Here is a 14,387-nt window from a genome sequence, read left to right as displayed (position 1 = left end):
TCTAGGACCCTGCACCTGTCACAACCCATGCAGTACCTCTTTCCTGCCTGGGGTGTCACTCTCGGCACAGAGATACAGACCAGAGTGTTATAGAAGTACCAGAGAACAGAGCGCCACCCCAGGCAGGAAAGAGTAACTGCTTGGGTTGTGACAGGTGCATGGTGCTAGAATGAACACTCTCACCATAAAACTATTTTAGCATATTCATTTTACAAGAAGTACAACCCTGATTGCCTGACACACCAGTTTCTTAGGCAGAAATAATCTCCTATATAATAGCCCAGATCTGTGACTTTGTGCTTCATTTGCTAACGCTGGGCGGAGTCAAAACACTGGGCGGAGTTAGTCAAATGAGTCACAGATCTGGGCAAATCTATAGGAGACTTGGAGCAGGAGCAGATGGTATGGGCATGGCACAGGCAGGGGTGCATACCTTCCAACTTTCTTCAGGCAGGAGGGACACACGCACAGCAAAAAGGGGGCATGGCCAACGGGAAAGGGGGCGTGGCTTCGCGGGTGGACCCGTGATCGCGAGCCACGCCCCTATTTTAATCAGTGAGGGGGCATGCCCAGCGCTCTGTGAGCTGCTGGCATGCCCCCAGCGGCGGATTATGAGTCCGGGGGGCCCAGGGCACTTGAGACAGAAACCCTATCTCATTGCTGTGCCTGCTGTGGGGTGTGGGGCGTGGCCTAATGGCGGGCTCGTGCCCACGCCCCCTTATGCAAATTCCGGGATTTTTTTTTTAATGGGATTTTGGCCCCTCAGCTAGGGGTAAATCCAGAGGGGGTGGTTGCTCCCCCCTACACACCCGCACAGGCAGAAGACAGCAGGGAGGCTGCTGCCTCCCTGCAACACCACAGACCTGCCTACATGCAGCAGCGTGTGCTGACTATAGCACAATGCTGCTGCTGTTGCTGGCAGGACGGGGGAGCTTCAGAGCTGGGACAGAGCTACTCCAGCTGGGGGCCCCCCTAAAACTGTGAGGCCCGGGGTACCCCCTGGGCCCACCCTTAATCCGTACCCCCTGATGCCCCCTCTCCCTCTGTCTCCACTAAATAGACGCTGTGTGCATGCTAAGCAGAACAGCGAGTGCAGGAGCTTCCCAACTCCCCCCCCCCCCCCCACCGCGGGACACTGCGGCCCGTGGGTGGGATAGTGGGACAGACCCGCAAAAATCGGGACAGTTGGGAGGTATGGGGGTGTGTGAGGGGGTATGCCATACAGACAGACGGGCACCGGCTCACTGTGTACTTGACCCCCCACATCAGCATACTCAGCAGGGTCTCTCTGACACGGAGGAGCGTCACTTTCTGGCACACTCCACGCTTCTTAGCTGCAGTTTTGTGGGGCACCTGCCGCTGTGCAGGTTCCGTACTGCCTCTGTTATCTCCAGCCCTGGCAACCCCACCGCTAGCTGCAGCGCTGCCGCCCGCAGTGAGGTGCGCCCAGCTCCTTCATACACTTTAGCTGGCGGGCAGCGCTGCAGAAGTCCGCGCTGCTTGCATGCTCCGACCCCCTCCTCCCTCCAGCCGCAGCGTCTCCTGGGGGCTAACCAGTCACTCCCAGTCTCCCCGTACCACAGTGCCCGGCAGCCGCGAGGTCCGCGCCGCGTGCATGCTATGGCCCCCTCCTCCCTCCAGCCGAAGCGTCTCCCCGGGGGCTAACCAGTCACTCCCAGTCTCCCCTTACCACATTGCCCGGCAGCCGCGCGAGGTCCGCGGTGTGTGACTGAGGAGTGGGGGGGGGGGGGATGCGGACGGGCAGAGGAAGCAGGACTCCAGCCTGAGAGAGTCAACCATGCCAAGTCTCCACCAGCAGTAGATCCAAACAGGTTGGAGTGGAACCGCAGCAGCCAGCAGCAGTGACTCCGGTAAGACACATCTGTCTGTCACCACTGTTTTGTCCCTAATACCAATCTCTCCAGTGCCCTGTGTTCTGTCATGTCCCTGTCACCCCTGGCCTTGCCCTGTCACCCTTATCCTGGCCCTTTCACCCTTATCCTGGCCCTGTCACCCCTATCCTGGCCCTGTCACCCTTATCCTGGCCCTGTCACCCCTATCCTGGCCCTGTCAACCAAATCCTGGTCCTGCCGCCCCTACCCTGGCCCAGTCACCCCTATCCTGTTCCTGTCATTTGTGTCCTGGCCCCGTCACCCCTGTCCTTGCCCTGTCACCCCTGTCCTGGCCCCGTCACCCCTGTCCTGGCCCCGTCACCCCTGTTCTGACCCTGTCACCCCTGTCCTGGCCCTGTTACTGCATACCCTCCAACTACCTTTTTGGCAGGTACAGTACCCGCAGCGCCTCCAGACCCCTCCCCAATGCACCACACCTCCGCACCTTCCCCTCCACCACATGCGACACTCCACCCCTCCCCCACACGCTGTACCTCCAGACCCCCTACACCACCAGCGGCTCCCACTCCCCCACCACCCACAGCACCTCCAGACCCCCTCCACCATCCACTCCCCAAATATGTCTCCCCCCACACCTGCCACCCTCCACCCACAGCATCTGCAGACACCCTACTCCATTCGCGGTCCCCCCCTCACCCACCCACGGCACCTCCGCACCTGCCCCTCCACCACCTGCAGCGCCTCCGGACCCCCTTCCCCGTCCGCCGCATGACCCGCACCTGCCTCTCCCCCACCGCGGTGCCTCCGGACCCCCTACCCCACCCCCGGCACCCCCGCTCCTTCCCATCCCACAGCACCTCCGGAACCCTTCACCCATCCGCAACATCCCTGCACCTGCCCCTCCCCCGCGGCGTCCCTGCCCCTTCCCCACCTGCAGTGCCTCCGGACCCCTCCCCATCTACAGCCCCCACTCTTCTGTCTCTCCCCCACCCGCAGCACGTCCCAACCCTTCCCCATCCGGGCCCCCCCGCATCTGCCCCCCCTCCACCTGCAGCATCTACAGACACCCTCCCCCATCCACAGTCCCCCCCCCCCGCACCCGCTCATTCTGTACATCGTGCCCTGCAGGTGCTGTTCACGCCGACGCAAGGGGCTGCGCCTCCTTCACCATCGCACGCCCTTTCATTGTGCAATATTGAACCACTAACAAAGGAATGCAGGTAATACTCCATATAATACAAATATTGAACCCCATATAGACATGCAAGGGTTAAAGGGGCGTAGCCCCTTGCGACGGTGTGAAGAGCGCCCGTAGGGCGCGATGAAGCACCTAGTTATTATAATATTCCACTGTAGTCAACTTTTTGGAATTATGAGCCTTGGTAGCATATTGCTGAGTTTATGCTGAATGGGGAACAAAGCATGACAATCAATGGGCGGATTACAATGGCAGCAGTTTCAGTGACGGTCATGGCCTCATGGCCCGTAGCAGTAGACGAGCAATAGCTAAACACAGTGGAATCTGGGCCTAATTCAGACCTGATCGCAGCAGCAAATTTATTAGCTAATGGGTAAAACCATGTGCACTGCAGGTAGGGCAGATATAACATGTGCAGAGAGAGTTAGATTTGGGTGGGTTATTTTGTTTCTGTGCAGGGTAAATACTTTCTGCCTTATTTTTACACTGCAAATTTAGATTTCAGTTTGAACACACCTCACCCAAATCTGACGGGGGGTACACACGGAGATATCCGTGCTTAAATTCTAAGCAATCTGACTAGATAGCGATGCGCAGCCCCACGTGTCGCTATTGCCAGTGCTAGATTAGCCTGCATGCAGGTACAATCTAGCACTTCGCTTATTTCACCGCTGGGTAAAATTAGCGCACCCCCCTCCTCGCGATGTGTGCTGAGTAGGGAGAGACGTGTGCTGAGCGGTATGTGCTAGATTGCACGCATCTCTGTTCCACATCTCCCCGTGTGTACTGCTCTTAACTCTCTCTGCACATGTTATATCTGTCCCCCCTGCAGTGCACATGGTTTTGCCCATTAGGAAAAGATTTTGCTTTTGTGATTAGGTCTGAATTAGGCCCATAGTTGCTACCTTGGGAACCTGAAGCCAGGAATCGGCGTGTGCTGTTTTCTGAATGCAGGCACTACTGCTAACAACAGCAGAGGAGGGCTAAGCAGAATGCCACTCTATTGCATCTGACTGTATGGACCAAGGGAGAGGGACTCCACTCTGTTCTACTTGGAAACAGACAAAACAACTGGACAAACTCAGGGTTTCCCAAACTCAGTCCCCAAGGCACCCTTACAGTGCAGGCTTAGAGGATATTCCCAGACGCGCAGACACAGACATAGGAGGCTATGGTTAGTCGGGGTTACTGCATCTGTTATAAGGCTGCCATAGTGTGACCTTTTGGTAAGAATGTTCCAATATGTACTACAGTGTGTATGGATGGTAAAAGTGTGCATCTCACAGCTTGCACAGTCGGGAGAACATCTGTGCACAAGGTAAGAAATTTGTAGCGTAATCTCTATGAAGTTGTAGATGGGTGACCCCCAATAAATGCAGGTGCGTGCACTTTTATAACGACTAATAACACAATTCAGTCCCTATTGTCTCTGCTATGTGTTATTTTCCGAAAGGTTTGAACTGAGTCAACCCTTCAGTAAAAAAACTTAATTAGGACGACAAGTCCTTGCATGTGGAAGCTGTATTAATTAGCAATTTAATGTGTCAACTACAAAGATTTCTAGAAAGATGTCACTTACTGCTTTTTTAAAAACAGAATGTTTTATACTTTATGCAGTCACTACAGCTGCATAGGTGCTAAAGTGAAGCAGAAGTAGTGATGTGCACAGTGGCATACCCTGAAATAATAATGGTCAATATGATCATTAAAATGCTCAGTCGGAGATATGTAACCAGTAATAAGAAGCAGAGTGCCAGTGTACAATAGTACACAAAGCCATTGTATTCTCCTGCACATGTGCCGTCATCTTGCAGAAATCACTGGAACAATTGTGTAGATGGTAGATGGTATGGGGGAGGCCCGCAGTACAGAATTGGGGCCCGCTGCACATGGGCTTACCCAGGTATTAATAAGCTTTGTGTCCAATGTTAGGATTAAATTCACTGAACTATGGGAGTCATTCCGACCCGTTCGCATGCAGCAGTTTATTGCTGCTGTGCGAACGGGTACGGAATGCGCATGCGTGGCGGCCGCAGTGCACGTGCGCCATGTTGCCCGGCGACAGGGGTCACCGGGTTACGTCGCGGCTAATGAAGGAAGCAGCCGCAGAGCTGACCGCAAAGAAGATTGACAGGAAGAAGGCGTTCCAGGGCGGATCCGGGCCGTTTGGATCCGTTTTCGGGGAGTGGTAAGGAAAACGCAGGCGTGTCCAGGAGAACGGAGGGAGGATATCTGACGTCAAAGCCGGCTCCAGCATCGCAGAGATCATCGCACAGGGTAAGTAGGTATAGGCCTAGTTTTCTTTTGCTTGAAATTTTTTTAGCTTAGCAGGACTGCACAAGCGATCGCAGCCCTGCTGAGCTAAAATACACTCCCCCATAGGCGTGGGCTAGTTGATCGCAGCAGCAAAAAGTTGCTGGCTGCGATCAACTCGGAATGACCACCTATGATCCAAGCTCCACAACCAAAGTTCACAACTCTTAACATTTTCACAATAACTATTAACAGATTTCATCGACTGGTGCTCGCCTACTGCCCTGGACCATGACCATCACCGAAAGAGCTTCAGTGTAACCTCAGCATTGTCCCACCATGGGTCATAATTCAGAAAAGTATATTATAGTGGAATCTATATCATTATTTTGTAAGGTCTGTCCCATCTACTATATGTGCAATCAGGGGCATTTCAACAGAGGAGGGGGCTCCTGTGCATCTCCGGGTGAGCCCCCTCCTTTGTACGGCGCTGTAGACTCATGGCATTGTGCCGGAGTCTACTGCGCATACGCAGGTCTCCGGAAACATGGCGCCCGCCATGATCCGGAGACCAATTTGGCTACTGCGCATGCGCGGTGGCCTTTCTGGTGGCAATTTCCTCCGCGACCGCAGCGCCTGGCGCTGGACTCCGGAAAGGTAAGTATTAAAATGAACGCAGTGTGTGTGGTGTGTGCCCCCCCCCCCCCCCCCTGGACCTAGGGGCCCGTGTGCACCACACACATTGCAGCATTGCACCCATTATAGAAACGGCAATATGCGCAATGCCAGAGTCTACAGCACCAATGAAGAGGGTCTTCTCTTAAAGGGCAGGATGCACTAATGTACATCACCGCCCATCGCCATGATGCTGATCGCATATGTACTTACATATGTGATCAGCATTGCAGAGGATAGCTCTTCAGATAAGAGCTGTCCTCTGTGATGCGCAGCGGCAGGATGACTTCCGGGATTTGGCCCCGGGAGTCAGTCTGCGCATGCGCAGGGTGATGGGGGTGGCCGCAAGGCATGCTAGGAGTGATCCGACCGGATCCCTCACACTGCGCTGCGAAGAGAGGCCCATAGGCTTCTATGGGGTATCACCAGCAAAAGCTGGCGAACCCCGCCGCGGCGATCACCTTCCGGCCGGGGGATAGTACATCAGGAAAATTAGCTAAACAGGGGGTTCACCACATTTTCTGCTTAGTACATCCCGGCCAAAGTGCCTTTGGTCCTGTGCTATTTTAATTGCATTTCTAGGTACATTGCGTATGTACCTGATAAGTGGCGGGATGCATCGTATCCATGAAGTGATGCGTAGTACATCCCCACCTATAGAGAGATAGAGATAGGGATTATAGAAATATATGCTGTTTTATTACAGTCTGCAATAAGGCTGCATCTATTTCTATCTTACAGAACAGTCACAGCAGGTGTGCATTTGTCTTATAAAAATGATTTCTTTATAACAGAAAAGCCAGACACTCATGTCCTGTGCACATCACAGTACTCCTTCAGCATGCAGACACCTCCTTATGGAATAACAAGTAAGCACCATGGACAGCTCCCAGCCTCAGCCAGCCGCCCCGGCACTGCGGGGATCGCTCAGACCTAGCAGTGTTGGACAAATCACGCCCCGCACACCGCCCGGATGATACATCACGCTCTGCACAGCGCAGAGATTCGCTATCAGTGCTATGTATGATGAGACACACACACTGCTGCCCCCAGCAAGCGCCGCCTCTTCCCACAATCCCCGGACAGAGAGGAGGCAGCAGCAGCACATACTGGGGAGGATGATGTGGTGATCGCGGCGGCAGCAGCAGGCAGAAGGGACCTGTGCGGCAGCAGCAGCAGACTGGGGGGGAATATGTGATCGCTGCAGGGGGACAGGCGCTGAGTATAGGGGAGGGGAAGCATGTGCACGGTGCGGCACCAATAACACTTTCCTCCGCACGCAGCAGCTCACTCACTACAAGGGAGATAGACATATATTTATATCGAAGAGAACTGTTGCACAATTATTGCAATGCTATTAACCTAAGTATCGGAGTGCCAGGCGTTACCTGCTACAGATCGCCAGCTGCGAGTCAGACAAGTTGTATGCATGCAGCGTGCACGTCCAGTGTGCCCCCATAGGCAGTGACAGGCATCCAGTGGCAGCAGTGACGGGCTGGGGAGACATCTGTCACTCTTTGTTTGCAGTAGCCCCAGATCACCGCCCCGTGTGGCCCTGTGGGGGTCAGGATGAAGGATCGCACCCGGGAGCTGCGTGCTGTGAGTATCCCATCTCTCTGACTTGTTGCATGTGAGTCTCATCGGTGCCACCCAGACATGCTGTATCCTCTGCCTGGCAGGGCCACCAGGGCTACAAGTTAACATATTTGATATTTATTTCTTGTTATATCCAAAAAAATAAAAATGTTTACTTGTCAAACCAATGTGCGCTGTAAGTCATGCACCCATGCATTTACATGGTATTGCAGTTTCTGTTCTACCTATGAATGTGCTGCAGGGTGTCCACTCCGGTTTTGCACTGTGCAGTGGTGCCTGCTGATGCAGATGCAATGCTGGGGGGCATGGAGCGGTTAAACACAGCATCACAGGCTGCTGGCTCATTAATGAATGCATTCCACATCATCAGCCCCATATGAAGTATCACCTTTTAAATATATGTTCTAAATTCAGCTCTGGCTTCCTTGATGTGAGGTGCACCTCTGGCATTGTGTACACTGCTGTCAGTGCAGTTACCTCCCTTGTCAGCTTCACTTCTGCATGCAGTACTACATAACCTAGAATTACACTGTAACAGATGCCTGTTGCTTTAAACTAGCTTTCAATTAGTAGGTTCTATAATATTACATTTGGCAATTGTCGGAGTGCAATGTACAGGTCATACTGCTGAATATCTATCTATCTATCTGTCTGTCTGTCTGTCTGTCTGTCTGTCTGTCTATCTATCTATCTATCTATCTATCTATCTATCTATCTATCTATCTATCTATCTATCTATCTATCTATTTTGCAACCGGCATTTTATTTATAGTCTGTTCAGTTATACCATAATAATAATTATCTTGCACACACAGTCCAGAAAAAAAAGATGGATTTACTGTACAAAGATTTATTTTTTTAAATTCCCCTGTGAAATGTCTACACGGAGCCTTCATGATGGACAGTTCCAATTGGTTTTCATGAGTTGAGACCGTCAGAGCGCTAACTCAAGCCGCCTTCTGACCACCATCAGCTCTATATGTTTAGAGTTACAGCAGTGCCATCTGCACTGTGCACATACATACCCCCACCCTGTGAATAGGCCGCATAGTGTTTGCATACATGTATCTATGATTACACAGCAGCTCCTGTGTGAGAGTAAATACAGCACTGCATACTCTATAATATGTTATCTGTTTGGCATGGACATTGCATGCATACGTACAGACTGTGTCAGACACTTGCAACTATGCCCTATGTCCATCCCTCTGATCAATGCACATCTGCAAGGACTGAGATCTGAATCAATCATATAATTTTTATATATATATATATATATATTAGTACATAAAAGCTAATATACTTTGATACCTTGACGATGCCCTGTGCTATGTGCAACAGTTAATAAGCAATAAGCACAGTTATTGAGCACACTCCCACTCTCACTGCACTAATTAAGACATGGATATTTTATAGCCAGCATATTCTTCATAGATACTGCAATGTTGAAAACGTGTTATAGCTGATTTTTTTTTTTTAAGTGACAATTTTGTGGTGCTTGACTTCATTGTATTATACCATAGGGACCCATTAATATTATAAGTGTCATTTAAGGTTCATTGCATGATTTAAAAAATAAACAAATAAACATTCTGTAGACGTCCGCTGAATATGGGCTATACAGCTCCTCACAACATGTGACCGGTTTCTTCTTCACACACGTACACACTACATGCACATATATAGTCATGAGAAAAAATAATGTGCACCCTTTTCGAAGTAAGTGTTTGTAGGGACAAAATTAACTTTCTAATCCACAGCTAGTCCTAAAATTCTAATTGTTTGTGATGAATAGCTCATAAATGATTTGACTTGTCACAATTTATCAAAAAATAATCCAACATGAAGAAGCCATGTGCAAAAATAACAGTAAACCGTTAATGCTCCCCTGTTTTTTATCCAAAGAATTTTTGAAAATCTCAATATATTTCTTCCCGGCAGCATGCAGTACTTTATAAAGTAATGTAGATAAATAAAAATATTAAAAGAATATAATTTGAAATAGGCCCCACTAATCAGGTAATCTAGATGATTATCAGGAACTGTCTCCATTTCTGCATGAAAGCATTTGTCACTCCATGGCACTTTCTACTCTCCTACCAGAGTCTTCTGCCTGCTGTCAGACACGGTGGTGGAGACGTGAAGATTTGGGACTATCTGGACTTACAGTTACCATAATTTAGTTATTTTCAGAGGTGGCTGCAGTATCAATGTTTCTGCAGTTCAGCGATTATTTACTACTGCACATGCACGAAAAGTCTAGAAAACCCTGTCTGCACACACCCGAACCAGGGTGTGCTATGGAATATGCATTCGCATACAATATCGCTATTACTTGAGGTAGCTTCTGCGAGCCATGGAGAGTTCAGTGTGGAGCCTGAGAGGTGGCCTCGGTAAAAAGAGGAAGTGTCATGGGCGTGTTTCAGCATGTGGCTGCAATTTATTTTACAGCACCCCAGCCACAGCGCCCATATCTTAAGAACGTTATAAGAGAGACTCTGTGCCAGGCAAGGACAGCTTGAGCAGTCAATGTTGCGACCAATGGAGCATCGATGATGGAGTAATCGGCTCCCCCAGTGCCCACTTGAGTATTGCTCACATATGCAAAGTGTGCGTCACAGGGTTTGCGAAGTCTGTCGCACACAAGTGCATAAGAGAAATTATTAAGCCTGTATTTGCATATTTTCGCACTTGAGAATCCATAGAAAATTGCAGCCATGATCTGTGGGCTCCCCTGAATCAGGCCCATTGAGTTCACTACAAACTCCTCTTCATACCACAGTGTTCTAGGGGAAAATGTAAGGCTATCTGTCTAATCTCTCTATTCCCATTGCATTTAAAGCATTATACTTTGTTTAGTAGGAAATGTGTGCAGTTGAACCTGGCATGGGATGGATCTTTGTTGTTCTGTAGTGCACAGTCAATGTGACTGTAGTGATGCCTCAGTCTCGCAGATTTTCATACATGTAGTTTGGTAACAATGGCGGGAGGAATTTGTAGCATACCTAATTTTAATATTGTTACTGCTTTTTCAATATTGTATTACTTATGGACAATATCCATGTTGGCATTCATTGCCTTCTATAGCTGATGTACTTGGTCTTAAAATTATGACTTCATTGTGCACTTCTTATAAGCAATGACATCACCAGCGAGCATGTACTGGAATTTATTTACAAGATTTTTTTGTAGCTATGTAACGTTCTAGTTTGTAGTGCTGCTGTATAGTCCAAACTTCAGATAGGGGAGCCACACCAGCCGCCACCCCAAACTGCCAAACATTGCCTGTCAGGACTTTTTGGCAGTTGTTGTGGCTCCCCTATCTGAATTTTTGACTATGCTGCAGCCCCACCTGTGCAACTTCCACTGGCAAGGAAATCCAGGAACAGAGCATTTTGTACCTAATGGAATGGGTCATGTTGGAGGATATGCCATCGTTTGCTGGCTGCATACCTGACTGGATGACCTGGCAAATGACCTGCGGGAGCGTGAAGTAGTTGGTACACACTGGACGATGTTCCCGATAGGTCGGTCTGATCTGCTGGATCACATGACATGTCTCCTAGTATTCTTAAAATATGCGTCTTACTCTGCGACCTTATACCTTACTTGCCTACTGTGCTGGATCGGCCGGGAGGCTACCGAAAATCAAGCGGCACTCCCAGCCGCCCAGAAAAGTAGGCAAGTCTCCCTGACCTCCACCCCACCCCAACTTTCCCTCACATCTGCCAGCTTGCCATAATCTGGGCATTTTATAGTGGGTGTGCCTCCACGCATCTGCACCGCCTGCCTATGCCCCGCCCCCTGATGAGCTGTCTTGGCAGTGCCTTATACCAATTCCTTTGCAACAAAAACTTTCATCCTAAATATCTGTATTCTATGTGTGTGTGTGTGTGTGTGTGTGTGTGTGTGTGTGGGGAATACAATTATACATGGGGTTTACCTGTATCAATTAGTGGGGTTTACCCTATGCGTTAAGCCACAGAGGTGGAATTTTCCTCATAGCTCCAGGAGTTACGAGGACAAGTCTGTGATAAAAGTCTCTAGCATAAGGATATGGTTTGACAGTGTTAGCAGGAAATGCAAATGTTACATTACCCTATATGTACACAATATAATAATGTAATTAAGTGTCATCTACACAGGAGAGAATATTTTCTTGACTTTTGTTAATAAATGTAGATGCTGTATGTGCATTTTTTTTATTTTTATGAAATACAAACACATACATATATGTATGTTGGGAATCTTCTAAAATAGGGTCCTCAAGTACCACCAACAGGTCATGTTTACTTAATCATACATAGGTCAGCTGATCTATTTTGCTTGGTCAGTAATTATCCCGTCTTTATCCACAGACAGAAATCCTCAAAACTTGACATGTTGGGGATACTTGATTGTTGAGGTTAAAAACCGCTGGTGTAAATGGACATGACTTCATACAATATAGCTGCCATGTTAATAAGCTAAGTACTATCAGCTGAAGAGGTCAATTGCTGTATGTATCCTCGCCTCTCTGACCCAGCCCGCACCTGTAATGGTCAATCTACTGCTTTATCATTCTTTATTTTCCAAGCCCCATAAGTGGTATTTCTTATTTTCTGTATCTATACAGTGTTTTTTTCTTTAAAAAAAGAAAAGAAAAGAAAAAAAAGGTATTTCTGCTCATTTGCACTTGCGGCTAAATGAGTGTAACTGGGTTCAGTGTGGCATTAGAATGTAGGTAAATATCCTGTGTGCATCTAGGCGGAAGGTTCATAGAGAGCCATCTGATGAATCTGAATCTGATGAATCTGATGAATGGATCACTTGCGCCAAGGATAGGGCTGTGCAAATGTACACTGATAGGGATAATGGCTACTTTAACAAGCAGGTATACCGGGACAGTGCGTCTGCATAGATCCGACTGAATGCAGACAGAGTTCACCATTCATTTCCAAGCACGCAGTGCCGCCGCAGATGTTGGCTATCCTGGTGCAGGAACATGTTATAAAGTATACTCTTATACCTGTTGATTGATACATGGAGAATATCTCCACAGAAAGAGCACGTCATAGCATAATGCATACAGCAGAACTGCTGACGTAAACCGAGCAATGATTTGCAGCCGCTGTCCAATGAATGTGGATGAGTGAAATGGTAATGGATTTCGTGTAATACTCAGTGTTTCCTGTGTTTTCCATTATGTCAATGTGACCTCAGAGCTTCCCTGCCATAAACTCTGGGCACACTTTATAAACCATTAATGTCTTGCTTAGTAAGAGCTCTAATTACTAGAGGGAAACAAATTGAACATTTATACATGCAGTTTACTGTGACTCATCGGAAGATTTCCATTGATTCAAAGATCTTTAAACTATTCTATTCAACTAGGTAGTGTGAGGCTGGAGAATAAAACTAAGTGAATATAACTGTTTTTCAAGCCGGTTACCTTCTCATGGTTTAAATAACCCCCCCCCCCCACACACACACACACACACCACCCCCACCCGCCCCCCCAAAAAGTTGTTTTATTTTAACTTTTTGCCACCTGCCTGGAGTCTCTCCTCCATACTGTAGTGTATATATGGGGTCATTCCGAGTTGATCGCAGATGTGCTAAATTTAGCACAGCTACGATCAGGCACTCAGACATGCGGGGGGGGGGGGGATGCCCAGCACAGGGCTAGTCCACCCCGCTAGTCCCCCCCCACGCAGAAGTGCAAAAGCATCGCACAGCAGCGATGCGTTTGCATTTCAGGAGTACCTCCCGGCCAGCGCAGCTCCTGGCCGGGAGAACCTCTTCGCTGCCTGGGTCGCAGCGGCTGCGTGTGACGTCACGCAGCCGCCGCGGCCTGCACCCCCAACGGTCTGGCCCCTCCCGCCCAGCGACCACCTCTGCCTGTCAATCAGGCAGAGGCGACCGCTAGGCAATGACGGCCTTCGGCCGTCTGGCATGCGCTGGCGCACTGTGACGCCGGCGCATGCGCAGTTCAGACCCGATTGCACCGCTGCGAACAAATGCAGCGTGCGATCGGGTCGGAATGACCCCCATAGTATTTATTGCATGCTTTTGACAGCAAATAGCTGTTCATCTTTATTTTAAAGAGCTGAGCCTCCTTTGTAAAGTAATTGGACCAAGGTATTTGACTTGACTCCAAAAAATAAATAAATTACTAATCTGAACATTAATGTCAGTAGATCACTCTTAGATAGCCCTAATGGTAACCAAATCCTAGATATGAGACCACCAAAGTGTTAACCAATTTTATGGTTACTTCTTGCTTTGTAAACAAGTGAATAGCCATTTCAACTACTTATAAGAAACAAAGTGACTCCAGTTTGCTCTCAAGAATGGTTCGGGTATAAACAATTAAATGTATGAAATATTGTATAATAACAAATTAAATTTGCTATATTAGGAAAATGAACACTGAGCAGGTTAAAGATCCCTTGTGATGGAAAGTGACAGATGTAAAATGTACACAGCGCCGTGTGATGGTTCCTAGGTATAGGATGCTACACAAGGTTGACTGCATAAAGTTTTGAGTTATCCCTTTGATGAAGTTACATTCATGACGAAAAGCATCCAGTATTTAGACGCGGACTTATGATAACTACCATTTTCTTCTTTATTTTGACTACTTATAAATATTTGATTTTTGAACCAGCTTAGAGATGAAGTTGTAGAAAAGTGTTTGGTGTGGAACCGCACTAGTTAAACAATATTACTAAAGTACCAAAATGATTGTTAATGATGAATTACCAATATGCATACAGTTATTAAGTAAATCTTAAACTGCTGATGATTAACGGTGCTCCCAGGAATTTTGT

At 48.4% G+C, this 14,387-nt stretch overlaps 1 protein-coding gene across 3 annotated transcripts in view; it reads left to right on the top strand.

Moving 5' to 3' along the window:
* Positions 1–7,040: 7,040 nt before the first annotated feature.
* Positions 7,041–14,387, top strand: part of STX1A (syntaxin 1A) — a 274,869-nt gene continuing 267,522 nt past the window's right edge. For 2 of the 3 annotated variants that reach the window (XM_063956167.1, XM_063956168.1), the window contains exon 1: positions 7,041–7,578. In XM_063956167.1, coding sequence (XP_063812237.1) covers positions 7,549–7,578 — 30 coding nt within the window. In that variant the 5' untranslated portion in view covers positions 7,041–7,548. The remainder of the gene's footprint in view (positions 7,579–14,387) is intronic. The other variant, XM_063956166.1, reaches the window with a different exon arrangement.

Source organism: Pseudophryne corroboree, chromosome 2 (genome assembly GCF_028390025.1).
Source record: "Pseudophryne corroboree isolate aPseCor3 chromosome 2, aPseCor3.hap2, whole genome shotgun sequence".
Classification (NCBI taxonomy): Eukaryota; Metazoa; Chordata; class Amphibia; order Anura; family Myobatrachidae; genus Pseudophryne; species Pseudophryne corroboree.
The sequence above is the reverse complement of the archived record's forward strand: the minus strand, read 5'-3'. Positions and strand labels throughout refer to the sequence as shown.